An 18,912-nucleotide genomic window follows, 5' to 3' on the forward strand; every position below is an offset into this window, starting at 1 on the left:
TATACCTTAATTAGATGTAAACTGGTTCTAATGCCTCATGCATTTCTTACAGGTGTAAATCAAAGAAGTTATCAATATTGGTCATGTATAATGAATCGCCAAGTAATGAGTTTTGTAGCAAGAGGAAACACATTTGACTATGTAGCTGACACACAGTGGTTTGATTTTCTGCCCAGAAACTCTCTCATTTCCTCTGCAAAAGTTCTTAAACTTCTACTTTTACTTGAAATTGCTCTTTCAGTCCTCCATCCATATGGTTCCTAGGCCTTCTCATGTTTTTACATGACCCATCTTCCTGACTATGCTTGATTGCTCTGGGGGCGTATCTAAGCTGAGTCAATGCTTTGATTATTTGAATGTTTCAACTTTATACCAGAGGGGATACTGGGCCAGTATACTTCTGGTAGCTTCACGTGCAAGATAAAAAGTAATGGAGATGTGGGTGGCTGTATTTTTCACTATGTGTAGGAGGCTAGTATATAGTAAAAGGGAAAAATGAAGCGCACAGAGAAAAGCAGAACTGAGACAGACAGATACACACACACACACACACACACACACACACACGCACACACACACAAATTCAGATATACTGAGTCTTCGTGGTGTTCAAGTCCCAAATTCAAGTTGTTCCTGAGAATTCAGCAATTACATTCTTCCCTTGATTTTGTGAAAAACACACTAAATCCTATTTTTGATTAAGGTAATTCAAATGAATCTATATAACTTGAAACTAAATTCTAACTGGTTTACTCTATTTAATAACTCAGTGGCATATTATATTTAATCTACACTTAAAGTATAATTTTTTAGTATTAAAATGTATTGGTATTAAATGTATTAAATTACTAAATGTACTAAATACATTTAGTATTAAAATGTATTTAGTATTAAAATGATCTAAAGAGGAAAAGCCAGAAGAATTTGCTAGGTACTGGTAACTACATAGAAAGCTAAAAGGATATATTTTATTGCCAATATTTTGACTTAGATTTTTCTTTTAAGTTTATAACTGTATAATGTTTTCAATTGTTCAGAAATGGTCAAGGACCATGTTGATGCTTCAATATTGTGAGTCTGCAGGACAAGGAAAGGAAGGTAAGAACATGCTCATCTGTGGCTAGCGGGAAGTATCTTAAGATCTGAGGATTGAAGGAGTAGGCCACAGTACAAATCTCCATGTTTGAGGGGGGTATGTATAGTCTGGCCAAACAGATCAGTGGTTTCCCTCTAGCGGAGGGTGACTGACAACAGTGTCTCAGAGCAGTCATGATAAGGACACTTAGATGGATACAGGGTTTTGTGTATTGAAACAAGATTCCAGCCAAGTCCAGAAATCATTTCCCCTCCTGTTTGGAGAAGCCAACCCCAAACAAGGAATAAACGGAGTTATATTCAGTTTCCATTCATCAATATTTTGAGAGTACCTACATGTGCTGAGAATTTCCTGATGAAGAAAGATCACAGAGGAAAGGACAGACAAAACAATTTTAATACTGCTATAACCAAGATTCAAGTTAAGCTCAGTGAAAGAGAAAGAATCCATTGTGTCTATCACCGTCAAGGGAGGCTTTTCTCCCTGAAAGTAGAAGAGGAGACTGCCGTTTGGACACCTGGAGCAGAATTGGAGACACTACACTTCAGTGAGGCTGGAGGGAGTAGCAAGTGAAAAGTGAGGGATGCATGAGACAGCATGAGATTTTAGTATAGTGTATGCAGGCGGTTCAAGGTTACAAAAATAGACAGGAGCTGGATCACAAAGGACCATTCATTTCTAGGAAAGCTACCTGAATTTAATCTTACAAGTATTTAAAAACTGGATTCTGTAAAGTTCTGGCTGCTTTTCGGAGAGGCAGAGAGTGAAAGAAAGGATTGGGTGCTTGGATCTCCAGATAAAAACGTGTAAAATTACTATTGCAAAAGTAGAAAAGAGAAGCCATAATATGCTACCTTTCATGTAATAAAAGAAGGGATTCATGTGTTCCTTTGTGCAAAAGAAATGCAGTAAGGACAAACCAGAAAATAATGAGAGTGGATACCTCCAGGGATAGATGGGAAGAATGGAAAGAAAGGGTAATGGACAGAGCAGTATAGATGAAAAGACAGTGATATTTTTCTGTGTGTATCTTCCGTACGGCACCAACTCTCAGAACCATGATTTTTTTGCTTACTTTCCAAATAAGTAAATAACTAAAATCAACTAAACTGTGGAGGAAATTTAAAGCGGAATACAAATATTCAAAAATAAACTGAATGGTATTACAAATGAAATAAACATCCTGAACAGGGTGCAAAAATATAAGTAAGTTTTGCGCTGGCTAGTGAACATATATATTTTCTTTCTCTAGTTCTGTATAGTGTGTTAGAGAATTTCATAGTGTGCTCTTTATTTGTCAGATATTTAGAAAAAGTCATATGAGAATAAATATCACAGCAAATAATACATCTGAAAGTAAGTACAAAATGTACTTTCCAAGAGAATACAAACCTATAAAACTTTTTGGCAAATAACTTAATTGTACTGTGATGTCATTTGATTTATTCTGCCACAAACAGTATAATGTCTAGTCTCTTGAGGAATACTGAAGTGAATAAAATTATGCATACATTCCATTTTCCATTGTGTGTCTTATTTTTTCATTGGGATTAAAATATTTCATGGCTCATTTAGAAAAGCTCTACTCAAAAAATCCTGAAATAAGAATATTTTTCTTGTATAATTCTTTGAAAAAGACAGACACAAAAGTTATTTCCTCCTTAAATTCTCAATCCCAGGATCACATTTAGCTTTAACAATTTAGAGAAAAAGTATAAAGAATGCTAAAATGTGATTTTCTGTTTTAAGTTTTCAGCTTACCCCAGTATTTTCAAAGGGCTTTCCTTAAAATTAAAACCCACTTGAATAAAGAAAAGGAAGACCAATGATTGATGATAAATAATCATCAAAATAAGACATAGCTTGATATACCAATGTTCAAACTGAGTGATTACGTCTGTCGTTTGTAGCCCCAAGAAAGAAAAACACTATTTTTATTCTGAAATCCATAGTAAGGGAAATATAAAGGATGAGCGCAATTAATCTTCACTTTTTGTTTGGTAAAAGGGAATTGTTCATATTTCTACATCCCCTAAGTCATACAGATTTGTCTTGGGCAAAAATGATCTCTATTTGTTGTGGTTTTACATTTTAATAAATGCAGAAGCTTACATATCAAGCTTAATATTACTTTAATTTCTTATTATGACTGGAATATGAGCCAATACTGCAATAAAAATTATAGAAAATATTTTAATATGGTTAATGAATAGGAAAGAAACTTTAAGGTTAAGCAATGTAACCATATTCTTATTGAGCTCTCTGTGGATTTGACATCCTTTGGGATTATGTTGTTAACTGATAGACCAAATTAATCCAAGAAAAAATTAATCTGAATAACTCAAAAACTTAATTGTTCTTCAACACTATAATTAACATACCTGCAGTTTAGTAACTTCACATTTAGCTGAAGGTAATTCTTTGAAGCCTTGACCAAACACTCTCACTGTCATACAATTATATTTTCGAATATTACAGAATCCAGCATTCCCAAGTCCTATAATTTCAGGAGCCTTGTCTTTGGACAAAAATGATAAAACAAAATGGACAAAAATCCATAAAAATAAACTAATTATTTGCAAGGTCCAAATTAAAAGCATATGGAAAATAATATTTTGAAGTCTAACCAAGTAGAAGTACCTTAATTAAACTATTAAATATTAAGAGTAACCTGGTATTTAAAAAAGTGTCACGTACCATCAAGCCAATAACAACAGCATTAAAGATACTACCAGTGCCCAAATACACAGATTTAATTGATGTTTTAATAATGATTCATACCAATTATTTACAAGTATTAGAAAATTACTACTACAATGGCCTGTGTTTTGTTTTTGCCATTTTGGTTTGTGCCATAGAGGTGGGTTATAGAAAAATACTTATACAATAAAATAGTGTAATTAGCAATGTAACGTATTAATATTTTTTAAAATCTTAATTTAAACAAAAGAATTATAAAAATTTTATGAAAATGAAAATGTTATTAATGTTTTTATGTATTATTGCTATCTTACATGTCCCAATTATCTTAAGTGTACTTTCAATCACAGGAGAAAAAAATTCTCCTAGTAGTCAGAGTTAACTGATTTTCACAGTTATATCTTTGGTTCTGGTCTTGGTAAGATCACACATCATCTGTACCAGCAAGATCTGGTTGTCAAAATAGATAAATGCAGCATATGAAAGTAACTGAGTCCTCTAAGTACTGGCAAAATGTAAGTGAATATAACTTTACTAGCAGGAGAAAATAAAATCATAAATTGTATACTCAGAACACTAAAAATGCTTATGGAAATTAAAAAAATTTGTTTATTCTTTCATATTCAACAAATGTTTACTGAAGAATTTCTACTTTTCCAGATGTTATTCTAGGTACTGAATACTAGGTTTCTCTATGTAAAGAGAACAAGTTACTGCCTTCATATAATTTACATTCAAATATGGGAGGACAAAAAAAATGAAAAATAAATATAAAGTGTATCACACAAATGTTTTCAAGACTATGGAGAAAACATATGTACTAACTATATTAAGTGAGATAAAGACTATGTGATTGTGTGAAGAAAACTACTTTATTTTGAAAGACTTTGAGAGAAGTCTGAAATAATACGATATTTGAACAGAGAAGGGAAGGAAGTTGATCAGGAATCTATGAATTGGAAGAATGCTCCCGTGAAAGGGAAAGTAAATTCAAAGGTCCTGAGTGGGAGCAGGCTTGGCCTCTTTGACAAACAGCAAAGCAACCACTCAAGAACACTGGGGAGCAGTGAACTACAGAGAGAATGGTAGATGAGTTTAGTGAGAGAGGAGGCTCAGACTGCATAGGGTCTTCTAGACCATGGTAGGGAATGTGGATTTTACTCGGAAGGAGAGAGAGAGAGCCATTAGAGGCATTTAAACAAGAGTTCTGTGATCTCACTATCATTTCAAAGGGATCTCTTTAGCTGTTATATGCAAAATAAACTTTGAGAGAATCTATAATAATCCAGGTGAGATATAATAGTAGCTTGGACTAAGTTATTGCAGGGAAAGAGATGAAATTCTTCACATCTAGAGCTGGATTTGCTACTAAAACACGAGGCATGAAAAAAAAAATGAGAAGCCAAAATGACTACAAGTTTTTAACATGAACAATCAGAGGAGTGAAGTTTACATTTACTGAGATGGAAAAGGGCAGGATGGTGGGGGTAGAAGGAAAATCGGGAGTTACTGGTTTAATAGCTAATGAAATCCAATTGACTTTTAGAAATTTCTTTCTCTTATATACTGAGATACAAAATAGTTTGTGCCACGTAGATGGGTTAGAGAAAATATTAAGCAAATTGGTATAATTAGTAAAATATTATAAACACAGTACTCAAAATACACTGAATATGAGTTCTAGAGAAATAATGATTCTCTACCAGTAGAGGGATGAACTGTATGCAAAGGCCCCGAAGTCAAGAGAACCTAGTGTTACAGAAACCAAAGTGGGTGGAGTAAAATAAGTGAGGGTTTTAGTTGTAGGGGATGAGTTTGAAGATATATGGTGTGCCTGAACATATTGTGCTTTATAGGCTACTAGCAGTATCCCAGCTTTCACTATAAGTAAGATGAGACACTTTGGAAGAATTATTACTAATAGTATTGCTTAATATAATTTACATTCTTTTCCCAACATGATCTGAAGGAACCCTGTCAAAATACAGAAGGTAAAAGAGAACAAATAAGTTTTCATAATCAAATAACATACACAGTATCAAAGTTGGAGGGTACTTACTCACCATGGGAATCACTGCAATCATAGGAACTAAAGCCTGGGGAACATACACATCCCCATTCCACACACTGCCCATTGCCACTGCATAAATTGGGGCATTTTAGCACTGAGAGAACGTCTTCAATTGACTTGCCATATTCTTCTGTGTTGTATTTCCCCTCTTCCAAAATTCTCCTTTCACATTCATTTTCTAAAAGAGCCACAGCTGCTTCTGTCCAGCTAAGATCATCTTTTAGGAGAACATCCTTAATGCACATATCTATAGCACTGTCTAGGCTCTTGCCCAGAAAGGCAAGACAGTGTCTTCCTATGCTGGAGTTACCAAGAGTCTGCTGGCACAGTGCCAAGGTGCTGTATTCAGTGAGTCCAGAGGGTGTGGGCCACGTAGGGACAAACTCTTGGTGGACATCCTCAGAATGGTCCTCAGGGAAGAAATAAGTGAATTCTTCTAGGTCACTTTGGCTGAGACTTCGTAAAGCAAACATAGGAAGAAACTCATAATTTATGTTTTGCCGTTTCCATCTGTTTTGTGGATCCCACCTCATCTCTTGGCTGCGGCTACCCTGGTCCTGGGTCTGTTTCCCATTGTCCGAAGTGTTTGGTGTCTCTTGTTTTTCATTTCCAGGATGTGTTTGTAAATCTAAGTCCAGTTTGGTTAGGTTCACGTGCTTTTTTTCTTGAGGAAAGAAATTCAAATTACTTTCTTCAAATGCATACTCATTTATCCCTCTGGTAAGAGCTTCTGAATTAATATATTCAGAGGTGACATCTAGTTCTGGTATCAGGAAAGAGAATTTGACATGTTTGAGATCTCTGCAACCTGAAACAATCTCTGGTTGAGAAACACTGTCCAGGTGATCAGAAGGATATAATGAATTAGTCAGTGAGCAGCTACAATAGGATTGTTTTCCAGGTGATGGCGGAGAAATTGGCATTGTGTCAAACATGCTTTTCCCTGGCAAAATCCTTCCAAGTGCAAAAGAGAAAAGAATAGTAATTTGGACAAGAACATTTTTTTCTCAGTAATGTGCTGAAAAACAAACAAACAAAAAAAAAAACAAAAACAAAAACCCGCAGAATACTGTGTCACCATTCATTTATTTATTATTATTTTTTTTAATGTTTATTTCTTATTGAGAGACAGAGAGAAACAGAGCATGAGCATGGGAGGGGCACAGAGAGGGGGAGACACAGAATCCAAAGCAGGCTCCAGGCTCCGAGCTGTCAGCACAGAGCCCAATGAGGGGCTAGAACTCACAAAACGCGAGATCATGACCTGAGATGAAATCAGATGCTTTAGTGACTGAGCCACCCAGGCGCCCCCATGTCACCCTCACTTAAACTCTAACATGAATACAATAACAAATGAAAATAATTTACTTTCTTACCTCCATTCATTAATAAAAGCAACACAATCATTAAAAGTTGAACTAATTTTGGTTCCATTTTTATTATGGAAATCATTTTCTGGGTTTTCATCAAAGGTGCCACAAAGTCCCAAAGTGTTTCTATAGTCTAAGCTAGGGGCTCGGATTGTTAAACTCATGCCCCACTCACTAAGATCAGCACGGATAAATGCTCCAGAAGAAAACCAGATCTGCAATACAGAAATAAATCAACTGCATTAAGAGTTTGTATAAAATAACACATTAAATACATTAAATAGAAAACAGTGTGTTGAATATATTTATATATGTTCAATATATCTTGATGCAAGAATGAAAACTCTATATTTCTAACTATTCCTGAATATTTATTCTTAACTATATATTTAATCCCTAATATATGATTTATTAGGCACTGTGAAAAATATTTTTTAGGAATAACTTACCAAGTTAGCATATTGAAATCTTAAAATAAGGCTGCTTAGATTTGACAAAGACTTAACTATGTTGTGTCTAAATGTGTACGGAAAATTGAAAAATGGTATTATTCCTTCTTAGATCCTTCCCCTAAAGCTTTATTTAGGGGGAAAAAAACCCTAATGCAAAAAAAAAAGATAACTCTTAATTTAATAGAGATGAAAACAAGTTCAGAAATCAATCCAAAATCTGTAGGAAAAAAAAGGAAAAATACTTTCAACCGTGAAGAATCATACATACTGTGACTTTTCTTCCTAAGTAAGATTCACTTATCTTGATATTGCTGGTTGCATCTTGGCTCTTTACAGATAAATATGGCTGTGATTCATGTAGCTGGCCACTGCACATATCAAAAGTAACTATATCACCTTCTTCTTTGGCAACAAACCCGCAGTTACAGGACACAGGATAGTGAAGGCTTCCACAGTCCCACTGGCGTACATGGACTTCAAAATCACGTGACATACTCTTATAAAGCACAAATGTTCCAGTCTTGAAATTATCATATACCCTGGTATTAATAAAAATCAACTGCGTTAAGAATTGGTATAAAATACCACAATAATACGTTAAGCACAAACAATGTGTGTTAAACTTATTTATAAGTTTACTTACTTATTATAAGTTTACTCAGATACACTATGCATTTTACTTATTAATCATGCATATCTCTCTTTTGCTTTAGAGAAGTAAGCCGCATGAGAGAGGGCACGTTTGTTTTATGCCCTGCCACACCCCCAGCATTTAGAACAGGGATTGTCACTCCTTGCACAATTAATCTTGTTGAATTACAGCTGATTAAATCAATCCCACTATTCTTGGAGGTTTTTCCACTAAAAGTTTTAAGTTTTCATTATAACCATAAAGGATTCTTGAAGGTGGGATCAATTTCTACAACTTTTTAATACTTGTTCAAACTTTCGGAGTATCACTTGCGATGGAGGATTTCTATCTCTATTTGTTCATATTGAATAATTTTACAGACAATGATGACATTAAAAATATCTTAAAAAGAAGGGTGCCTCGGTGGCTCAGTCAGTTAAGCGTCTGACTGCAGCTCAGGTCTGAATGCACCGTTTATGAGTTCGAGGCCCACATTGGGCTGTGTGCTGACAGGTCAGAGCCTGGAGCCCGCTTCAGATTCTGTGTCTTCCACTGTCTCTGCCCCTCCACATTCGCACTCTGTGTGTGTCTCTCTCTCAAAAATAAATACCCTCCCCCCCAAAAATTAAAAAAAAAGATCTTAAAAAGAATAAATTACCTTATATCAGGAAGAAAATTTTGACTCACCAAAGAGGTGTTCTTAAAATTTTCTTAGGGACCTCTTAAAATCACATATTCCCCAGAAGAGCATAAACTGAGTTTAAATCCTTATAGGCAGATATTAATAGCAAGATAGCTTAGATTACTTTTTGGCCATTTAGCCCATTTTGTTTGCATTCTAGAAGCAGATATTTAGGTATTTATGATAGCCACAATAGTTTCCCCCCTGAGTATCATTGTCATGAATTAGAAGTGTTTAGTTTTTTAGAAGTGTTTAGCTTTTTAAATAATTATGTGTTAGTTTAATCATCTTGCCTAAATCAAAAAGATTATTTCAGTATCTTGCAGAAATGCAATATAGTAAATATCTCTAGAGCAAATATTTTAATCATTATTAAAAATAACTGAATGATCAAATTAAAATGACTATTCATATTTGTAAGAATCTTCATTTTTACAAATACAGACTCACTACAAATCTGTATATTTACCAAAGGCTAAAGTTTAAGGCAAAAACATTTCACACAAATAAATCAGTATTTTGAAACAAGACAGTGTTATCTATACATGCCTTCCTTTCTAATCTTTCAGTGAATAGGACTAGAAACAAAACAACAGCAAATTCCAAAAGAAGCAAAAACTATTAAAAGAAAAAAACTTTCAGGAAATTACCTGCCATCAAATGTAATTATATGTGGGTCAGTAAATGAATAGCAGTAAGCAGTTGGGACATCCTTTACTTTGATCTTAAAAGCAAAGATATTTTTGGTAAATATTATCATTAATTGTATTTAGTGACATACAATAAATAGCTTAGCAATCTCAATGAATTTTCAAATAATTGCTTTTATCATAGTTATAGAAAACTGAATCATTTAAAATGGAAAAAAACTTATTAAGTACTTTTGAAATGAAACGTTTATGAGATGTATTGCTCAAATAAATATATCTTTTTTAAAGCTTCAATTGTGAAGCTTCAATCATTTAAAGCTTCAATAAAGCTTTTTTAAAGCTTCAAATTACAAAAATTTGTCAACCTGGATGCTGTCTGGAATGTAGCTGTTCCACAGGAAATCCTCATTAACTATAGGTTCCACTACAATGTTTGTGATTCTATCTCCGTCTCGAGAAAAATCTGTTACAGCAGTGTAGGACACAAAAGCATGGTTACAGGATCCATTAGCACAGGATGATGTCTGGTGAAGGTCCACGTGACAGGAAGACAGTGCCAAGTTTAAGCCTAGCTGTTCTGTACCTATTTTGTGAAAAAATACATTGAGAATTTTTGTAAGGAAATATACCAACAAAAGCATGTAATAACTTGATTAACATGGAAAATTGAATCGAGATATTATTCTCATTTTCTCTTATTTAAAAAATATGGTTGTAATTTTGTCTGAAGGTGTAAATTTTGTCTAAAGGTGTTGAACTCTATTTGATTTTTATAAGTAATTAATCAACTTCAATATATATGTATACATAGTACTATTTTCAATAAGGTTATAAATCCATATGCACCTTCATAAAATTCAAAGCAATATATGAAATTTATTGTTTGTGCAAAAAAATCATAATTTCACCACCAAAAAGCAAAGTTTAATGTCTTTCTGCCTAACAATTGTGCCTTGGGTCCAGATATATCTGTAATATTTCATAGGGTTTGTACTCATGTTCTATCCATCGTTGAGTGATAGCAATGGTTATTAGTACAGATGATTATTGGATCATCAACTTAAAAATATAAAAATTAAAATAAATTAAGTAATTCCACACAAGTAATAAACTCTCTATTGCTTTTTATCTCCTAAATGTCTCAATATATTCAGAACCTTGAGAAGCTTCCTTTCCTATGGAAAAAAGGACAGAAAACAATAATTTAGAAAAAAAAATAGTAACAGAAGAGAGAAAGGAACTTCAGGAATTTGTGTAAGTAAACAAAAAGGATAGATTATTTCAAAAACCGGTAACAAGGGAAGTCTGCTATCATATCTTATTAGTAATTACAAAATCCTTCTGAGATCTAGAAAAAAGTAGCTGTTGTTGAAAACTTTCTATCGTCTTTTCTTCCACACATGATTTTCAGGTGTAAAATTATATTGGTCTGATGTAGGACACTGCACTAGATTCAAAATTACTGAAAAAAAAGTTCCTCTTTATGCATTTTTTCCATGGAAATGCATACTGTTACTCTGCACATAAAAAATAACAGAAACATCCAAATTTTTAGCTGGCTCCCTAAAGTCACTGTGGAATATATCTGGCTTGGATATAACCCCTGACATCATTTCCCCTGGTCCATGGTATGAGGGCCAAGCACTGCTCTCTGTAAGCCTGTGAAAAAGCAGCATAGTAGTTGTGGAAATACACTAAGAGATACCCACTTGAGCTCTGTGGAAGTAGATATGTAATGAAAATACACTTAAAAAAGATAAGATGAAGCAAATCCAGAATGAAATCCAGAAATTCTTCTCTAGAAAAAAAGGGAAATTATTTTTAACTGACAAATAGCAGGGACATGCAAACTCCTAAAATGTAGATATATATTGCTTTTGTATTATTATAATAATGCCTTTCTTGCTGCAAGAATTGAGAGCACACAAATATAGTTTAAAGTATACTTGCAGCTGAAGAAAATCTCTGCCTGACACAAGTTTGAAAAGGGTCATATTAACATCATCCTCTTCCTATTCTCCCCCATAAGCTGTAGTAAAATTTACCAAATATACTTTTCACACATAGTTTGAAGTAAAATTATGTCTAACAGTCTGAGAGAGAGGGTTTAATTGCATATTTCTGTGCTGAATTTCAAAACACAATGTTGCTCACAATGCTCCTGAAATCTGAATGAGTGGCTGGGCATTTATTACCTAAGCCTGTTTACTGTCACCTGTCTCGAGACAGCATCTCCCAATGCTTCTATTTGTACGTCCATCTCTTTTCTGGGTGTATCATTCCCATGGGACTCTCTCTTCAAACATTTTTATCCTTTGCTTCTCTGATTTAATTAGGTATAGTAGAGACCCGAAGACCTAGACGCATCGTATTTGGTGTATTTATTACATAAAATTTTATGTCCTATGGTGAAAAGGTATGTAAACAGAATCCCTCTTAAAAGTCATATTCTAATTTATATATCTCTTATGTGCTTTGGTTTCTACCTCAGAGTCTTAGGAGGAGAAACAGAATTCAACTAAACCCAATCACCGCCATCCATGCTTTGTCCTCTCATAATCTATCGTGTCCTTTGGGAGAATTTCATCTCTCCCTATATGGCTGTGACAGTGACATATGTGCAGCCATGCATCACACAATCTATGTAATTTGTAATTTAAATAGAATTTTATAACAAAAGGTCTCAAACACAAGCTTACATTAAGGAGAGAAGTATAAAGACTGTATTAGGAGACCCATGTTGCATAAGCTTGAATTTAAGTTAATATAACATATCATACCTCCCTAGTTAGGGATATTCGGAAAATCTTAAAGAGCAGTTTGTCTCTCCATCTCTGAAAACAAAGCAAAGAAAAAAGTAGGTGGGAGGACGAGAATGAAAAGGAGGAAGAAAAAGATGATGATGAGGAGTTGTTCATCACTGTTTTTTTTTTTTTTTTTAATACATGCTATGAGCCCAGGAGGGATAAATGTGAATTGCAACATAGACTGTTTTGACAGTCAATAATATGGACCCATATCATTAATATGGCTGAGCTATAATTTGATGTAAACACACAACATAATTAATTATATGCATACTCTCCAGTGACTTTTTCTAGAAGAAAAAAAACCATTAATTATTATTTGAAATCCAGTAATAAAATTAAGTGAATTTAGTGTATTACCTTGATCAACAGTTTTCAGTTTTAATGAGATTTTGCATTCCTGGTCAAGCTCACTGAATTCAGAACAAATGACAGGTACTGTGCTCTCTATCTTCAGGCGATATTCTTTCCCATCTTCTGATATAGTGCTTAATTCAGGGTGTAACTGGTATAAGAAAATATGTAGTCATATCAAAATAGAATTTATTCCTAAGATAAAATTTTACAAGAGCATTTTTCTTAACAGCTCCTATTTTGCTAAATAAGCTGGGAGTAATAACTTAAGCCCTGAAATTTTCAATTTAATAAGATCAATTAAAACCAAATCTTTAAAAACATTAGCACATAGCAGAGTACACGGAGTCACTGTACTGCCCTGAGCTGAGGGATAATTTGGTTCCCCAACATGGTAGGCAGTCTGGTAGGAGTCTGCCTTGATGATTCTGGTTCTGGGATGGGCACTGGGGAATGGGCACAGACACAGAGATTTCATTTGTTTGTTAACATTTACTGACTCACAAATGAGTGTGTTTATTCTGAGAGATTAATATCACCCTTAACATAAGTTAGAAATCTAAGTATTTTTGCATATATAAATCAAAATATCATTGTCACCTCAAATATCTCAAGCTTATGTTGCAGCCTCTGTCTTCCTTAGTTGGATTACTAACTACTGAAGTCTAGGACTGGTCCCATCCCAGTTCATGGGCCAATCCTTTTTTGAGGCAGGAAGTTTTTACTCCATCTGAATTCTTGGCTAGCTCCCTACTAGCCTAATTAGAAACATCTCCTGGGGGCTGACCAATGACCTGGATGTTTTTTGCTGAGTGTTCACCAATGGAGATCCAAAGGTTCTGCCTCCCCGAGGTATGAGCTCTTCTCTCCTCCTACTGTGATTATACTCTTCTGACAACATGGTTACTCTTCTCACTCCTTCCTTGGTCCCTACTGTGTATAAATGGACTTTCTCCAGACCAGTTTTTGTCTTGGCTCTCACAATCTATTTTGAGTCCTATTCACACAATCTATTGATTGTCTCATCTTGTCCTTGAACTAGAGATGAGTCCAGGTCAAACTCCAGTCCTGTGGCTGAGACCACAGGGGGTGTACAGTGCCTGTCTGCCTAGACCTCATGATATTGCCCCATTCATTCCACCACTTCTGGATTCCCTGGATGACTGCTCATCTGCTGTAATAGCAGCAGATCCTGTGCTTGGACCTCCCATGATACCAGCAGTGACCACAGACATTGCCTTGTGTAGTTACCTCCATCTTCACAGTTCATAGAGCCCAGATTTCTGGGTCAATTTTACTCTAGTCAGAGGCTCCAGTACCTGACCTGGTACTTGTATTCCAACCTGCATGCTAACTAAATATCAATAATCTAACTTTTAGACATGTGATAGAATGAATTATGGGAATAAAGCTTTCATTTTTAATTTTTTTTAAGTTAATTATTTTGACAGAGAGAGAGAAAGAGAGAGAGAGCACAAATTCGGGAGGGACAGAGAGAAAGAGAGGGAGAGAGAATTCTAAGCAGGCTCCACAATGTTAGTGGAGAGCCCGATGCGGGGCTCCAGTTCATGAAGTGTAAGATCATGACCTGAGCCAAAGTCAGACATTTAACTGACGAGCTACCCAAGTGCCCCACTTTTATTCTAATTTGAGCTATTTCTCAAAAAATATGCAAGTATATTCCAATTTTAGTTCATTAACGGGGGCCCTCGAACAGTGTTGTGCATTAGAATTATTTGGGTAATTTTTCAAAAATAGAGACTCTCGGATCTCAGTGTTCAGTCTGTGATGAGGTCTTGGAACCAGCATCCACAGATCACAGTATAGAAAACACAGTGATAGAGAAGTAATCTTTCTGATCCATCCCCGTGGCTACATACCTTAATGCCTGCAAAAAATTCTTGGCTTTCGATGGCTAAGCTTTGTACATGTGGATTCTCCAACAAAAAGATGGAAGCACTACAGAATATCTATGAACACAGTTATGAATAATCATTTAGCAATGCAATTATGGAGAAAATACGTGTAAACTATTGTAATTAAGTACTTAACTTATAGTAGATTATGCATAAAAGATAATAAGAAGCTAAACAATTTGAAAACTTGCTTGAAAATCGAGAAGAATTCCACAATTTAAAAATATTACCTATTCAAACCTCAACATAAATCAAAGTGTTGTAGACTTTGTATTTAAGATATATTTAAAAGTGGATAAGTGACATCATCATTAAAAAAATAAAAATATTTTTCAAGAATAAAAACATATTTTAAAACCAGAAAGAGGCATCAAGTTATAAGGGTTCATTGATAATTCAGCAAATGGTAACAGCAGATATTCATATGTAGTCAATAAGATACGGAGTCATCCAATATCATTTGAGTTGGCACAATTGCCAAGGAAAAAAGAAAAAGAAAAACATTAGTGCTTGGTATTCTGGGGATGAAGGTATTTTTAGGATATGTTAAAAAACTCATTTTTTAAAATCAATACATTCACAAAAAGAAAAAAAAATGTGAACATACCCTATCTCCGAGTCTGAGATTTATTCCATCCAGCTCTAAAAGAGAGAATGCCTGAACTGTGGTCTCTTGCTTCAGCTCCTCTTTGATTTCTTGAGAAGAAAGCCTAGACCAAGTTATGAGAAATCCCACCGAAGTGCTTGTAGGGGAAACATCAAAAGCACACCTACAGAAAAGCCTGGATTCAATCAGCTCCACCACAACTTCTGGCCTTCCTGGGGGCGGTGGTGGCACTGAGACAAACTGCTGACCTGAGGGGAAAAAATGCATAATCTGTCATCAATCAGGCATCTTAAAGAATGGATAATGACAAGCAGAAAGCTCATGAAAACTGCGGCTCAGGGATTTATATTAAGAAAAGTAAAATACATTCAGAAAGATAACTATTATCTAGCAATCAGCAAAGCAGCACATTTTTATTTTTGACCCAATAATCACAGAAATATTGATAGCAGAGAAACTTACCAGCTCATCAAGCTTATATTAATGTACTTTGGATGTGTCTACCCTTGAAAAAAGTCTAGCTCTTGAGCATAAAAGTAATTCACCTCCTTCGAAGTGATTTATGAAAGATTTCCCTTTCTAAAAGATTGAACAAAGAAATAAAATTAAGGTTTTTTTTACGTTATAATTTCTTGCTTAAAAAGTAGTCATTTATAGGGGTGCCTGGGTGGCTGAGTCGGTTGAATGTCCAGCTTTGTTCTGCTCAGGTCATGATCTTGCGGTTTGTGAGTTCCAGCCCCGCATCGGGCTCTGTGCTGACAGCTCAGAGCCTGGAGCCTGCTTCGGATTCTGTCTTCGTCTCTCTCTGCCCCTTCCCTGCTTCCTCTCTCTCTCTCTCAAAAATAAACATTTAAAAATAAAAAAAAAAGTCATTATAATGTAAACTCAAAAGGCTTACTATTTTCCTCTTATAACTCAACCCATCATTACTCTGGGTTGAAAGAGCAGCTCATTACGGGACTGATTAAACTGTTGAGTGAAATAAATCAGGTGTTAAACAACAGTCTTACTCTTTTCATTTTTCTGATGTTAAAAATGTTTGAAATTTTCTCTAGGAACTTGGGAAGACTTTGCAATTTTCAGCTCTGGTCATTCGTAAGATTAAATTTAGGGATCTAAAATGTTTCTAAATGAGTTTTTAAAATTTCCTTTGTTTTAGAAAAGAGAAAAATATCTAAGTGATAAATTTTACAAGATTTAAAACGTGCTAAAATGTACAATTTTTTTTTAGGATATACATGGTCATTTTACAATAGTTGCAAAAGTAATTTTTTTAGTCCTCTCATAGATTTTTGAAAACTCTGAGGGATTCTAACCTAAATATAAGGGAAAAAATAACCTTGTGTATTTTAAGATATTTTAACTTGCTATTTTGTTAGATATTCAATTACAAAATCCGAGTAGCAAATGAATTTTTTTCGAATTAATCTGAGTAATAAATATTGTTTTTTGTTTTTTTGTTTTTTTTTTTTGAGAGAGAGAGAAAGAGAAAGAGAGAGAGAGAGAACACGCAAGCAGGGAAGGGGCAGAGAGAGTACCAAGCAGGGTCCGTGTTGTCAGCACTGAGCCTAACTTGGGGCTCGATTTCACAAACTATGAGGCCATGACCTGAGCCAAAATCAAGAGTTGGATGATTAACTGAGCCACCCAGGCACTCCTAATCTAAGTAACAAATACCTTGCCAAACATCTTAAACATGAGGTCAAATCATTATGTTCACATTTGAAAGAAATAATAGACTACTCTTTAGTACATTGGTTTTTAAAAAAATTATATATGAGGGAAAATTTCCTCTTACATAAATTAGGAAAAAGAAGTTCAACTTATTTCCAAACAGGGAAGAACTATCTATGGAAATGATTATTTAGAGTAAGAGATGACAGATAACTGAAAAGAAAATAATTCATGAAAATTAAAACTTTGAATCACTATTTTAAATGGCATCAACTATCTGGGTGAAAAAACAGATCATTGCTCACAACAATGTAGATGAAAGAAACTTTGTCAACATATATTTAAAAGAAAAGTTTGAAAAAACAAGAGATAAATTATTTCTGCTTGTACCTTTTTGTCAATTCTGATACTAACAGTTGCTGGATATGTTAACATATTCTCTACTTTATCCTGAAGCTGTTGACTTTTGATTCAATATTTCCATTCAAGGGTTATCTCCCCAGATTGTGTATGATTTTGTATAGCATTTTTTCCCAATAATTGCATAAGCCTTCTGTACAACATACATACATAGCTTAAATTTATTGCTTATTCAGAAAAGAAAAGCGATTTCACTATAATATATGTATATGAGAAAGATAATCCAAACCTATTATGCAGGTTATATATAAAGTATAACAAATATACTTTATGTTTAATATTACTATTATTAGGGATATTGTTTTGTTCTCTTAAGAACTTAAATCACAGTGTTTAATTAAACTGAGACTTTCAGATAAAATAATAACTTGTTTAAAGAAGAGTAGAAAAAGGAGCTGGAAAATCCATTAACATATTAATTAACATATTAATTAACATATTAATTTTTAGAACTGGTATCTAAATATTATATAATCTCTCCTGATTTGTTTTTTGTCATTATGGTTTATTTTATCAAACACCTTAGTTAATTGTGTGTCAACAATCCCATATTCATTTATTATATTCTCATATCATCGTCAATATACTTGACCAATATATCCCGCAAAAACGCTAAAGTTTCAATAATAATTTTAATCTCTTCTCATCCTTTAAGTAGATATCATAAATTTATTAGACAATCTATTTAGAGTTATTTTAAGAAATATTGACATAGGATTTTTTTAGTTTGTAAACAACTTCTAAAAATTTAATTTAGAAAATAAAAAAAATACAGATTTGAAGGAGGAGAAAAATTACGAGTACCATTAACATTTTTGGTGTTTATCTTTCAAGAGTTATTTGGTATAAACGCAATCGCTTTCAGAAAATAAAAATGAGATTGTGCTACATATTTTGATTTCTTAACTACAGTATGCTATTAATATTTACTAATATCAAAGAATGTATTCCTGAATTTTAATATTGTTTATAGAATATTTTATCATGGGTACACCAAAAATATTGAATCACCAGCAGTTATTGTATATTTGAAATTTAGTTTTTCATATTATTAGAAAAATGCTGTTTTAAAGAGAGTACTTACATGCTTCTTTAATATTTCTATAAGCTAGACTTTTGAAAATGGAATTGTTGAGGACAAATATATGTACATTTTTAATATTGTTGCGATATACTGCCAAATATTTCCCCATATAAGAATTCTACCAATATCTGTAGGGTATGACATGCCCAACTCCATATATTTGCTAATTCCAGGACTACTGCTTACAGGCAGGATAAAGTGATTTTTATTTTTGATAGTCACGAGACTGAGGTGAAGTCAAATAGCATAACTAACATCTAAGTAAGTTACAGAACATAAAAACCCATTGAAATGGGGGCACCTGGGTGGCTCAGTCAGTTAAGTGTCCAACTCTTGATTTCAGCTCAGGTCATGATCTCACAGTTTGTGAGACTGAGCCCTGAATCAGGTTCTCGGCT

General features: G+C 34.0%; 1 protein-coding gene across 1 annotated transcript in view; it reads right to left on the reverse strand.

The window, feature by feature from the left end:
* Nucleotides 1-18,912, reverse strand: part of LOC121026799 (von Willebrand factor D and EGF domain-containing protein-like) — a gene marked incomplete at its 3' end in the record, with an annotated part of 79,671 nt that overhangs the window by 12,358 nt on the left and 48,401 nt on the right. Inside the window, exons 6-14 of the mRNA XM_040469584.1 lie at nucleotides 15,337-15,584; nucleotides 14,694-14,783; nucleotides 12,820-12,964; nucleotides 10,018-10,235; nucleotides 9,653-9,726; nucleotides 7,958-8,228; nucleotides 7,244-7,452; nucleotides 5,860-6,821; nucleotides 3,478-3,614 (exon numbers count right to left, since the gene is read on the reverse strand). Of these exons, the coding sequence (XP_040325518.1) occupies nucleotides 3,478-3,614; nucleotides 5,860-6,821; nucleotides 7,244-7,452; nucleotides 7,958-8,228; nucleotides 9,653-9,726; nucleotides 10,018-10,235; nucleotides 12,820-12,964; nucleotides 14,694-14,783; nucleotides 15,337-15,584 (2,354 nt within the window). The remainder of the gene's footprint in view (nucleotides 1-3,477; nucleotides 3,615-5,859; nucleotides 6,822-7,243; nucleotides 7,453-7,957; nucleotides 8,229-9,652; nucleotides 9,727-10,017; nucleotides 10,236-12,819; nucleotides 12,965-14,693; nucleotides 14,784-15,336; nucleotides 15,585-18,912) is intronic.

This window comes from Herpailurus yagouaroundi, unplaced genomic scaffold (assembly GCF_014898765.1).
Source record: "Herpailurus yagouaroundi ecotype Mexico unplaced genomic scaffold, PumYag 162491, whole genome shotgun sequence".
Lineage (NCBI taxonomy): Eukaryota > Metazoa > Chordata > Mammalia > Carnivora > Felidae > Herpailurus > Herpailurus yagouaroundi.